The sequence below is a fragment of the Schistosoma haematobium genome, chromosome ZW (assembly GCF_000699445.3).
Source record: "Schistosoma haematobium chromosome ZW, whole genome shotgun sequence".
Lineage (NCBI taxonomy): Eukaryota > Metazoa > Platyhelminthes > Trematoda > Strigeidida > Schistosomatidae > Schistosoma > Schistosoma haematobium.
Genome location: NC_067195.1, coordinates 8673144 through 8686408, shown reverse-complemented (window position 1 = coordinate 8686408; position 13265 = coordinate 8673144). Strand labels below are relative to the sequence as shown.

The window sequence follows — 13265 nt, the reverse complement described above, 5'->3', positions numbered from 1 at the left end:
TGTATCTCTTATACACCAACATCTGAGGTACTATGGGACCTTGGGTTACCATGTGACTTTTATAGGTCAGTATATCAAAGTTCCAGAGCAAGTTAGTGGAGTTTCAAACTCAAGATTTTAAAATTCCTCAACCACATCTGTGGAATGAATGATTGTTACCGATTCGTGAGATAAGTAGTAATGTGACTTTCACAACCCCAGCGGCCTAGTCATTAAAATCTGTTTTTATTCACGTATATTCAACTTGAGTAAATACTCTCTCCCTCTTCAAATTTCAGATGTTATTCGGGATCGCGGGATTGAAAATCTAACAATAGATGATTTGGTAGCTGAAATTACCCCAGTCGGTCGACGTATGGTGCCAGACACAGTAAAGCAAGAGCTACTGGATGAAATCCGCAGTTTTTTGAGTAAAGAAACAGATATACTTTAACTATTAGGCAGATCGTATCTCGCAATCTTCGAGTTTCATTCCTAGTATTAAATCTACGGTTGTATTGTTATTCTGGATTTCTATTTTTCCACTAACCTACTGTCTTTATAAGTCTATCAGTTTGTACTTTTCAGAGTAATATTAGGATTAATACTATTTCAAAAAAAAGTTAACAGGGTTATTGCATATATTCTTATTTTGTATAGTAATGATTCAGCGATCACAACAGCTAACTTCTACTCTGGTTTAGGCAACCAGCTCTCAAAGGAAAGTGCGCAAATTATGGTATCTACGTACGCTATTTCCCGAGGCATATTACAGATCTAGAAGGGAAGAAACTAGTTTTGTTCTTCTACCTCGGCTCATCATAGTGTTTTGCAATCACTGTTATTCAAACAATGGTTTGGTGAACTGTACTGGTGTAAAGTATGGAAGTTGATGATCCAGTAGTTTTTCCTGGTGCGATATACTTTTCGTTGTGGAGACAGTCGCTGAAGTACTGATACTGAAGTGTCTGCTGCCATAAGTGATGAGTGTGAATAGACTTATACTTACGCACGACAAGCATGAGGAGCAGAAAAATGTAAACAACCATACAGGAATCATGTCATCCTAATGTGTGTTATTAAAGAACTAGTTTGTTGAAGGGTTTTATAAGAATACACACAAGAGTTCCAATGGAGCAACATCAGTAAACCTAGGAGTGGAGTGGTTCCTGCTAAACTAAGCAGACCATTGAGTTTCAAAGTGCTGCTATAATGAAGTTCAATATCTGTGATTACACGAGAACCCTGAGGGGTTAACCAAACTGGTAGGTTTCAGATCGTTGTAGTCAACTTGTATTGGGAAGGTTCGGGGACATGCCCCCGTTTTTTGGTGTTTTGTAAATATTCTAGTTCATAAACTTGAGATTGTTGCGTCTCGTAAATTTCCTATAAACTTGCATCTGAAAACAGATGAAACGACGAGGTCTTATTCGAGATGACTGTGCTTCGTATACAGCTGAGCAAGTTGCACCTCATGGCTCAAAAAAACTGACATACGAATACCAAAAGTTTACGGATGCTTTCTGTCTTCATAATCTATGTTCCTCCGCTTTAAGGTAATGGACAGCGAACTGCTAAGTACTTTCTTTATGAACATCGAGATCTCCGTAGACTCCCAAAATTGATTGAGAATATGATAATTAATGTCTGACCACAAACAACTTGCGGGGATTACTTACACCTGTTACTCCTAGTGGAGTAGCACTCTTCATCTAACCCTATCCCGGAAAATCCTTTCCAGTTGCTACTCATCCTTTTCATAGTCTGCTTCCAATTCTCGGTGCAGTATGTTCTTCGACCTTCATCTTTTCCGTTTCCCTTCAGCATTCCTTATATGCGCTTGCCTCATGATACAGTCCGATGGTTTCCGAAACGTATGTCCCATTCACTTCCAACATCTTTTCCTAATTTTCTCTTTATTTGGGAGCTGGTTTGCTCTCTCCAACAGTAGGCTGTGGCTGATGGTGTCCGGACAACAAGCATTCAGTATCTTGATGATGGTTGTAGTACTTCTCCACATTTCAGCTCCTAACAGTAGGACTGTCTTGACGTTTGTATTGAAGATCAAGACTTTGATACTGTTTGGCGGTTGTTTTGAGTTCCATGCATTCTTCAGTTGTAGGGATGTTGCTTGCCAATCTTCGAATTTATATCTTCATCAAATCCTCCTTGTTTATCGATTATGCTTCCCATGTACGTGAAAGATTCACATCCTCCAGAGTTTCGACATCAAGTGTGATTGAGTTGGTATTCTCCGTGTTGTATTTGAGGATCTTGCTTTTGTATGTTGAAGCCTACTGATGCAGAGGCTGCTGCTACACTAGTTGTCTTCATCTGAATTTGTTCGTGCGCATGGGATAGGAGGACTAGGTCATCTGCAAAGTTCAAATCGTCTAATTGATTCTGAGCTGTCCATTGTACTCCGTGCTTCCCGTCAGATGTGGAGGTCTTCATAATCCAGTCAACCAACAGAAGAAAGAGGAAGGGGAGAGTAGACAGCCTTGTCTGACTCCGGTCTTTACTTGGAGTGCATCTATCAGCTGTCATCCACGCACGAGTTTGCACTGTAGTCCGTCATATGAACTCCGGATTATGTTGACAATCTTCTTAGGAACTCTATAGTTTTCTCCTGTCCACACTATCAAACGCCTTCTCACAGTCAATGAATTTGATGTATATTGACAAGTTCCATCCAATTGACTGTTCGACGACGATCCGTAGTGTCGTGATTTGGTCTGTGCACGACCGGTCCTTACGGAACTTGATCACGCGTCTACTGCGTTTCATCCGGTCCAGCAACATTGTCGAAAACTTTTGTAATGACAGTACTGTGATGCCCCTTTAGTTCTCTTATTTGCTAAAGTCTCCTTTTTGATATGTTGGTAAGGTGTCCTTCTTTCCAGTCCATCGGCACTTGTTCTTCCTCTCACAATCTTCTCGAACAGAACATGGAATATGTGCCTTCTCACTTTTGATTTGTGTGGTGGCCGTCTTAATTTCTTCCGTCGTTGGTGGAGTGAAATCTATAGGAAGGTTTGTATCATCTTGCTAAAAAACGCCAACCGGATTAAACGAATTGCGAGAACTTCGCAAGTATAATAGAAACACCCAGCGATGTCGGAGTTAGGTGAAGGTTACTAGGTGGTGATGGCAAACAGACTGATGGGGTTGCAAATATCCATTGAATAAAGATATTATAAGAGCATGAAGTCATTGACAATTAGAGTGAATTAAATCAAGAGGTGAAAACCTCGTCGGTATACGTAATAAAATTGTGAGCTTTTGGTAGTGTGATTGGAGACCAGCTGAAAACATTTTATGAAATGCCACGAATCTTGACTTCCAATAATTCATATTGTAAGAAATAATCCTTGGTTGTTCTATACGCAGGATTACAATGGTATTTCTCAAGGTTTTAATTTATTAGAACTCGACCGCTATTAAGAACTGACTAACATAGATTTTATTTAGTGTAGGTAAAACTGATGTGAGTCCACAGTTCAGTGCCACTCATAAATTACTTTGACCTGACCGTTTCCGGTGCGTCGCCAGGATGTTTGGGCTCGCATATAATGTTGATCTATGTTGACTGATACACTTGGTGTTCTATATTCAGTGGGTCGACTGGAGATCAAGACCAAAAGCATCAAACTTGAGGTCCGAGGGTGAAGTCATTTTTGCTGATCGCAACGAGGTGTGGTAGCAGTAGTGTTCTCACGGATAAATAACAACCCCAGTATTTATTTAACACATAAATATTGGTACAAGAGAGCAACAGATGCATATGCACCACGACAACCCCAGTACTACTGCCTCACAAAGGAACTAGGAAGGGTTAACCCGAAAGGAACATGCCTTATCTTCCCCCGACAGATTACCAGTGCTCACAACAAGATCTGTCAACCACAGAGCTAATATATCGTGCATCTTTAAACTTAAGCAGCTAATCCCGACTTTGTGGTTATACTCAGGTTTACAAGAACTTCGCCACTGATCCATTTTCTTTCTAAACCCATCAAAACGATATGGTGAAGGGAGTGTTAAACACCTGAATACCTGAAAGCAATTGAATTATTCTCATTCACAATGAAACACTTTCCTTGCTTCAAACTGCTTAATACACTTTATTTTGTCATTGTTAAATGGATGCAATTCAGTAACTGCAGCATAAGGTGAAGGAAGTCTTGGTGGTAAATAAAATGACGAATATTCCCATTAGCTTGAACATGCTGTGTAAATAACTTAAAGTTCTGTGATCCCGAAGAATTTCATGTTAAGATAGGTCTGCTGTAAAACTACATCTTGATAACTAATAGCTGAAACGATTATATTAGTGTAAAAATCTATAAACTGATTAACCTAATGAAATCACTTATTTGGAATAAGCAGTTTCTTTTATACTATAATGAATAAAGTTATCAAATCATGTATTTTTTTAAAATCATTCTAATTGTTATTTCACTGAAGCAAAAATGAAAGTAATTGAAACGTATTAAACGAGGAATGGAGAGTCAAGGCAACCATAACCTGCTACTATTCCACCTTCATTAGATTCCAGTGGTTTTGATCGAAGAAGGTGACCAGAAAACTCATTCAGGAAGATTTCATTTTTACACCTGTTTACAAGAAAGCATTGGGATAGTATTTAAATTACAATTCGTAAGAGAAATCAATGAACAGTTCAATTACAGGCTTTCTACTTGAACACAACTAGTATTCACATAGGTGTCTTCGAAGAATTGCTCGTATATCCTGAGACTACCGAGTAAGTAATGTGTTGTTAGAAACGGGTACTAGGTAAGGATGCCAAATCAATTGATAACGTAGCGAAACTTCATCAGTTGAGATGTCTGGAACATATGTTATCTACGCCCAACCACCGACTGCCCCTGACGTGCGATGTTTTATGGTGTATGAGTAGGTTGGAAGGAAGCTAGGGGCGGCCAGACCAAAACACGATACAAATCCGTGAAGTCACTGACAAGTGCAATGAGCCATGTTATAAGTGTAGATAACTGGTTGGGATCCGCGAGACGATAGCAACTGAGATATTGAATGACATGTCTCAAAATCATTTGCAATGGCACAGGCGCATCCACTTTTTATGTTCTCTCGAATTCTAATCTTCGGAGTTTTTTCATGTCTCTTTTTCTCCTTCCAAATTTATTTCACTGGATAACACCCTTGAATAACATCATCAAACCATAATCTTTCTAATTACTGCTTATACTTTTTCTACCTCTACCACTATAGAATGATCGACAATTGTATCTCTGTGCTAATGTGGTAAGAGGGGATGGTAGAGGGGATGGTAATCCATGGATGAGTACGTGTTTGCCAAGTCTTCTCTTGAGGCCATTCACTGAGGGGGCTGTGGTCACTTCGGTTGGGAGAACACTACCAATAGGGGCAACTCTTAATGAAAAAAGAAAGAGCGTACCTGGGTTTTCGTTCTTTGATCTGCAATCTTTCGATGGTTGCCTCGAGGAACGTGGTGTTGTTTATGTAGGATGTACGTGGTGGGGTAAATTCCAAGGATATTGTCGGTATCAAGCACGGATCACTGTCGAGTAATCGACTGAATGGGACTCATCGATACACGTTAACTTCCTCAACTATGAGAAAGCATTTGACAGTATGGACAGGAGGACCTTGTGGAATCTTCAACGACACTATAAAGTACCTGAGAATGTCACCGTCATACGGAATTCTTACGACGGACTACACTGAAAAGTGGTGTATAGAAGACAGCTCGCAGGTGCATTCCAAGTGAAGACCGGTGTCAGACAAGGCTGCTTACACTCCCCTTTTCTCTTCTTTCTGAAGCTTGGCTGGCTTATGAAGACCTCCACATCTTACAGGAAGCATGGTATACAGTAAACACCTTTGATGCAACTAGACGATTTAGAATTCGTACATATCTTGACTCTTCTTTCTCATACACAGCAACAAATTCAGATGAAAATATACAGTACAACAGCAGCCTCTGCAGCAGAATACCTCAACATACATGAAGCCAAGTCCAGTATCCTAAAATTAAACACAACGAACATCAACAAATCACACTTGTTAGCGCAACTCTGGAAGAAATGGTAGCTTTTACGTACCTAGACAATGCGACTGATAGACAAGGGAGATCTGATGTGGATGTAAAGACAAAGATGGACAAAGTAAAAAGATTGCCTATATAATTGAAGAAAATCTGGAATTTAAAACAAATGTCATCCAACATCAAAATCAGAATTCTCAGTATGAATATCAAAACAGTTCTACTGTATGGTGCTGAAAATTGGAGAACAGTTACGACCAACATCAGAAAAGCACATGTATTTATAAAAACTTGTCTACTCAAGATACTTCGGATCTATTGTCCGGACACCATCAGAAATGAACTAGTGTGGTGGGGAACAAAACAGCTTCCAGTTGCAGAACAAGTCAGGAAAAAATGCTGTATGTGGATAGAGCACACATAGCGGAAACTATCAAGCTGCATTACAAGGTAAGCCCTTACTTGGAAACCTCAAAGCAAATGGACAAAACTTACTTACACCTGTTACCCCCCATGGAGGAGCGTAGGAAACCCACAAGCACTCTATACCCAGTTCTGTCCTGTGCAATCCTTTCCAGTTGCTATTCATCCTATTTATGTCTGTTTCAAACTACTGACGGTGTGTTCTTAGGTCTTCCTCTTATCCCTTTTCCTACAGGATTCCAAGTTAGCGTTTGCCTCATGTTGCAGTTTGATGATTTCTTCAATGTGTCCCATCAACTTCCAGTGTCTTTTTCTAATTTACTCCTCAGATGGAAGCTGGTTTGTCCTCTCTCTCTCATGGTAGGATGTTGCTGATGGTATCGGACCAACGGACATTCAGTATATTATGTAGTCAACTGTACATAAATATTTGTACCTTTTCGATGATTTTTGTGGTTCTCCAAGCTTCAGTTCCGTGCAGTAGAACTGTCGTGACGTTTGTGCCGAAGATTCTCACTTTGATATTGGTTGACAGTTGTTCTGAATTCCATGTGTTATTCAATTGTAGGGATGCGGCCCTTGATTTGCCAATCCTCGGCTTTACCTGTTCATTCGATCCTCCTTGTTCATCGGACAAGAGATGGACCAAAAAATGAGTTGGAAATAGAAGGAATAAGTCAAAAGAAATAATAGCAGTTCGTGACCGAAAAGGAAAAGAAAGGACAAGGTTGGTTGGAAAATAATGGTAAGTAGCCTATGTTCCATGAGGTCTAACAGGCACAAGTTACAAATCAAATCAAGCAATTAGAAAGGTCTTTTTCCAAGACACTTCACTTAAATGAAGAACAGCAGCAATTTTACCTTGGGCTAAGGAAGAGGCGAAGATTTGATGGATTGTCGGCTACATTCATACCGATTTGAGCATTTTCCACAGAATTTCTCTAAGGTTCCTCTTTATTCCCCCATATTTGGTGTTCGGAGTGCGGAACGTCTTGAGTAAATGTTAAAGCGAAAACGAGCAAATAATACTAAGATTTTTTATCGTTTAAGCATGTATCGTGCAGTGCACGCTACCTGAGAAGTCTACCGAGTAATATTTCAGAAAAAGTCTAAACAGCTATAAAACTCTAAGTAGGGATCGGCAGACTTTCGGGATACATGAAATCTGTGTAATCGGTTTCAAACAAAATTTCTTTACCTGAGTAATTTCGTTAGTTCGAATTCGTGAATATATACCCCATAATGAGCGAAGATAAGGGTCAACAGCAAGAACGCTGAAAATTCGGAAATTTGATAAAAGAGACTCACGGCTTCAACACATCATACAGAAATTCATGATTCATTGCAACCCTGTGATATAACAAGTTAAAATCACATTGGATTGATTGAGCACGACATAGTAATACTTTTGGTACGGGAGATGGTAAAAGTGTACATGATAAAAGAGATGGGTTTCCGTCGACCACCTTAAGAATTCCTATAGACCGTCAAGCTATTTACGTAAGTATACCATTTGAGACTGCAAATTCAGATGCCACCTTGTGCATGTCTAACGACCTTAAGAATGAAATTCGCCGTCTAGGTCAAGTCACAGCTCAAATGGTTCAAATGGTTGTGAACGGAATAGAAGAAGCTTTCGCTTAACGGGCTTCCGTGTCTAGTAGCAGTGGATCACCAATTCCTCTGGGCTGGAACCTAGGCATATTGACGATAATAGAGGAAAAAGAAATTGGTAAATCATAGTAAGATACCACCATTAGTCCTTAAGAATATGTCAAGTTTCCTCTTGAAGGACTCCTGGGAAGTCGCTTGGACTGACTCAGCCGGCAGCGAATTTCAGCATTTGACCTCTCTTAAGGAGTGCAAGTTATGTCTACAGTTCGTTCGGTTGTGCTGTGTCTCCAGTTTCTGAGTGTTACCCCTTAGGTTTGTGATGAGGCTAAATTTAAGTAAGTGTTTGAGGGGATGTCCGGAAGTGTTAAGGATGCTACAAGCCATTGGAAGATCACCTCTAAGATGCCTGTACTCTAATGAATAAAGGTTTAGTGGGTGGAGACGCTCTTCATAGGGCTGTGAGTCATATGTAGGTAAATTCGAACACTTCACTTCTATTTAAAGTTTGAGCAGATGGTGTTGTTAAAAAAACAGTGAAAACACTAAGACCAGATAACTTATCTCAGAGAACAAAACTCTGACGAATTTCACTTTCAATTCTCAAAGACATTTTGTAGTCGTATAGAAAGTTAGTAAGTCTATATAGTATGAAGTTGTACTATATTGTAATCATATATTTTTAGTGACTCACATTTATCACGAGAACACGACTGTTTTAATAAAAACAATTATTATTATAACCAACTGTACCAGTGTTTGTTTTAATGTGCTTTTGTTTGACTGTGCTAATGACAGCTATTTTGTGCTTCCATTATTATACTTACACTTCGATTGTAGCTTCGCGCGAATTCGGTTACCTTCTGTAACCAAGGTTGTATCCTGGCACGATCTCGGTATCCTTTCGATGCCACGAGATCGCCAGCAAATATAACTCGACTTGGTCCATTAACTGCCTTCTGATATTTGGCTTCTCGGGGATTTTATGGAGTCATTTGGAACGAGCTTCTTACGCCTTCTCATCTATTTGGCACGTGTTTCTTGGTAGCGGTGTTCATAGTTAATCTCAACTCGACGCCACGCTACAATTTGTGACCCGTATCTTGGAACACGCCTCAACTTCTGGTCAAATCTTCCAAAGAAGCCAATTCGGTGAGTCTATGATTTATCTATCCACGTCTGTCGTATATTTTCATATTTTTTAATATATAATATACGCGACATGACGGATAACGATAAGAATAGTATTAATATAATAGACTCACATGTATGTGTACCGAATCCTTGTTACTTTTTATTCGCGTGACGATGAATTCCACGCTTTATTCGAGAAATTTTCCCCTATTATTTATTCTCCTCGCTGACCCGGCTGCTTGGTACGGAATGCATTCGCATACGCATTAACGTCTACCTCCCAGTATCAAATGGTTAAGTTGAACGGTTTCATTGCCAACTTAAAAGTGCTCTACGAGCACATGAGAACGACAACTGGTACGAAACCTTATCGCTCGTCCTCTTAGGTATTCGAACGAGCTTGAAGGCAGATATACAATGTTCCGCCGCTGAAATGGTATACGGCACGACATTGCGTCTGCCCGGAGAATTCTTCACACCACGGAGCAGACCTAATTTCGGTAAATCAGACAACGTCCGTCGACTGTCTGCATTTATGTGAACGCTGTCTCCGGTGTCAACTCGAATACAACATCGACAGGTCGCTCTCCCTCGAGAGTTATCTACCTGTTCACATGTTTTTGTACGAGTAGATTCGGTACTCAAACCTTGACAACAACCTTACGAAGGCCCTTCTCACGTGATCGCTCGTCACGAAAAGACCTTCAAGGTTGATCGATATGGACGCGTCGAGATCGTCAGCGTTGATCGTCTCAAACCAGCACACGTCGATGACAGTGCCCTATCTGGTAACCTGAGATTCAATGCTAGACCTATTAAACCTAGCGGGATCCTTAAATCTTCTTCAGGTCCCACGCTAGATACATCTGAGACCTCATTCTCACGTCCCGGTCAACAGCACGCGTCATCTGCACCGTCTACGGACGAGACGATAGTCTCACGTCCAGATCAGCAGAACACGCCGCCTCTGACCTCGGATGAGATTGCAGGCTCACGCGATACGAACGAGACTGCCGTCTCGCGTTCCGGTCGCCGAGTACGGTTGCCCGTACGCTTCCGCGAATAGTCGCACAGTCAACAACCGATACGGTGTAGGATTATTCCTATACTACACGCATGCTACACTCTTCTCTTTTTCGATTTTCTTTTTGTTTCCTGAGCCCACGCCTTCGACCATCTCCGTTTGGTTCCGTCGACTTCAGTCAACTTTGGCGAAAGCTGGCCTGATCACCCACGCTCTTGTCAACGTACTCAGTCGATATATTGGTTTCGAATGCTTGGCATACGCTTAGTCTCGAACTTGGTCGTTACGGTCACTTCTGGTCTTTTGGCTCAACGTGGTTTCGTCCTACGTCTGCAGCGTTTCTGGTGCGCACCCCTACGAACGCAATCTTCAGATTCTGGATACAAACCACTCTGGTGTAGCATGCCAACTCAAGCAATAAATACAACACATCGCTCCTGGTACCGTTCTCCGAAAACGACCTTCGTTGGCAACTCGACGATCAACGATCGCTTTCCTGTTCGCCAATTCTTCAGTCCTACAATCGCTCGTCAGCCGATCAGTCCCACGATTCAAACCGCTATTTATCGAAAGTGTAAACCCTTTCTAGCGGGGGCTCCTGTAGTGACTCACATTTATCACGAGAACACGACTGTTTTAATAAAAACAATTATTATTATAACCAACTGTACCAGTGTTTGTTTTAATGTGCTTTTGTTTGACTGTGCTAATGACAGCTATTTTGTGCTTCCATTATTATACTTACACTTCGATTGTAACTTCGCGCGAATTCGGTTACCTTCTGTAACCAAGGTTGTATCCTGGCACGATCTCGGTATCCTTTCGATGCCACGAGATCGCCAGCAAATATAACTCGACTTGGTCCATTAACTGCCTTCTGATATTTGACTTCTCGGGGATTTTATGGAGTCATTTGGAACGAGCTTCTTACGCCTTCTGATCTATTTGGCACGTGTTTCTTGGTAGCGGTGTTCATAGTTAATCTCAACTCGACGCCACGCTACAATTTGTGACCCGTATCTTGGAACACGCCTCAACTTCTGGTCAAATCTTCCAAAGAAGCCAATTCGGTGAGTCTATGATTTATCTATCCACGTCTGTCGTATATTTTCATATTTTTAATATATAATATACGCGACATGACGGATAACGATAAGAATAGTATTAATATAATAGACTCACATGTATGTGTACCGAATCCTTGTTACTTTTTATTCGCGTGACGATGAATTCCACGCTTTATTCGAGAAATTTTCCCCTATTATTTATTCTCCTCGCTGACCCGGCTGCTTGGTACGGAATGCATTCGCATACGCATTAACGTCTACCTCCCAGTATCAAATGGTTAAGTTGAACGGTTTCATTGCCAACTTAAAAGTGCTCTACGAGCACACGAGAACGACAACTGGTACGAAACCTTATCGCTTGTCCTCTTAGGTATTCGAACGAGCTTCAAGGCAGATATACAATGTTCCGCCGCTGAAATGGTATACGGCACGACATTGCGTCTGCCCGGAGAATTCTTCACACCACGGAGCAGACCTAATTTCGGTAAATCAGACAACGTCCGTCGACTGTCTGCATTTATGTGAACGCTGTCTCCGGTGTCAACTCGAATACAACATCGACAGGTCGCTCTCCCTCGAGAGTTATCTACCTGTTCACATGTTTTTGTACGAGTAGATTCGGTACGCAAACCTTGACAACAACCTTACGAAGGCCCTTCTCACGTGATCGCTCGTCACGAAAAGACCTTCAAGGTTGATCGATATGGACGCGTCGAGATCGTCAGCGTTGATCGTCTCAAACCAGCACACGTCGATGACAGTGCCCTATCTGGTAACCTGAGATTCAATGCTAGACCTATTAAACCTAGCGGGATCCTTAAATCTTCTTCAGGTCCCACGCTAGATACATCTGAGACCTCATTCTCACGTCCCGGTCAACAGCACGCGTCATCTGCACCGTCTACGGACGAGACGATAGTCTCACGTCCAGATCAGCAGAACACGCCGCCTCTGACCTCGGATGAGATTGCAGGCTCACGCGATACGAACGAGACTGCCGTCTCGCGTTCCGGTCGCCGAGTACGGTTGCCCGTACGCTTCCGCGAATAGTCGCACAGTCAACAACCGATACGGTGTAGGATTATTCCTATACTACACGCATGCTACACTCTTCTCTTTTTCGATTTTCTTTTTGTTTCCTGAGCCCACGCCTTCGACCATCTCCGTTTGGTTCCGTCGACTTCAGTCAACTTTGGCGAAAGCTGGCCTGATCACCCACGCTCTTGTCAACGTACTCAGTCGATATATTGGTTTCGAATGCTTGGCATACGCTTGGTCTCGAACTTGGTCGTTACGGTCGCTTCTGGTCTTTTGGCTCAACGTGGTTTCGTCCTACGTCTGCAGCGTTTCTGGTGCGCACCCCTACGAACGCAATCTTCAGATTCTGGATACAAACCACTCTGGTGTAGCATGCCAACTCAAGCAATAAATACAACACATCGCTCCTGGTACCGTTCTCCGAAAACGACCTTCGTTGGCAACTCGACGATCAACGATCGCTTTCCTGTTCGCCAATTCTTCCGTCCTACAATCGCTCGTCAGCCGATCAGTCCCACGATTCAAACCGCTATTTATCGAAAGTGTAAACCCTTTCTAGCGGGGGCTCCTGTAGTGACTCACATTTATCACGAGAACACGACTGGTTTAATAAAAACAATTATTATTATAACCAACTGTACCAGTGTTTGTTTTAATGTGCTTTTGTTTGACTGTGCTAATGACAGCTATTTTGTGCTTCCATTATTATACTTACACTTCGATTGTAACTTCGCGCGAATTCGGTTACCTTCTGTAACCAAGGTTGTATCCTGGCACGATCTCGGTATCCTTTCGATGCCACGAGATCGCCAGCAAATATAACTCGACTTGGTCCATTAATTGCCTTCTGATATTTGGCTTCTCGGGGATTTTATGGAGTCATTTGGAACGAGCTTCTTACGCCTTCTCATCTATTTGGCACGTGTTTCTTGGTAGCGGT

The 13265-nt window shown here is 41.8% G+C and overlaps 1 protein-coding gene across 1 annotated transcript; it reads left to right on the top strand.

Annotated features, from left to right (window-relative positions):
• The first annotated feature begins 8887 nt into the window (after positions 1 to 8887).
• Positions 8888 to 11086, top strand: MS3_00002708 (uncharacterized protein). The gene has a single exon (XM_051210319.1). It carries the CDS (start codon positions 10470 to 10472, stop codon positions 11070 to 11072), a length of 603 nt encoding a protein of 200 aa, XP_051070307.1. The 5' UTR covers positions 8888 to 10469; the 3' UTR covers positions 11073 to 11086.
• Positions 11087 to 13265: the final 2179 nt, after the last annotated feature.

Bases quoted from the DNA above. Each gene is read 5' to 3' on its own strand.
- MS3_00002708 (XM_051210319.1), top strand. From the start codon at position 10,470: ATGCTTGGCATACGCTTAGTCTCGAACTTGGTCGTTACGGTCACTTCT.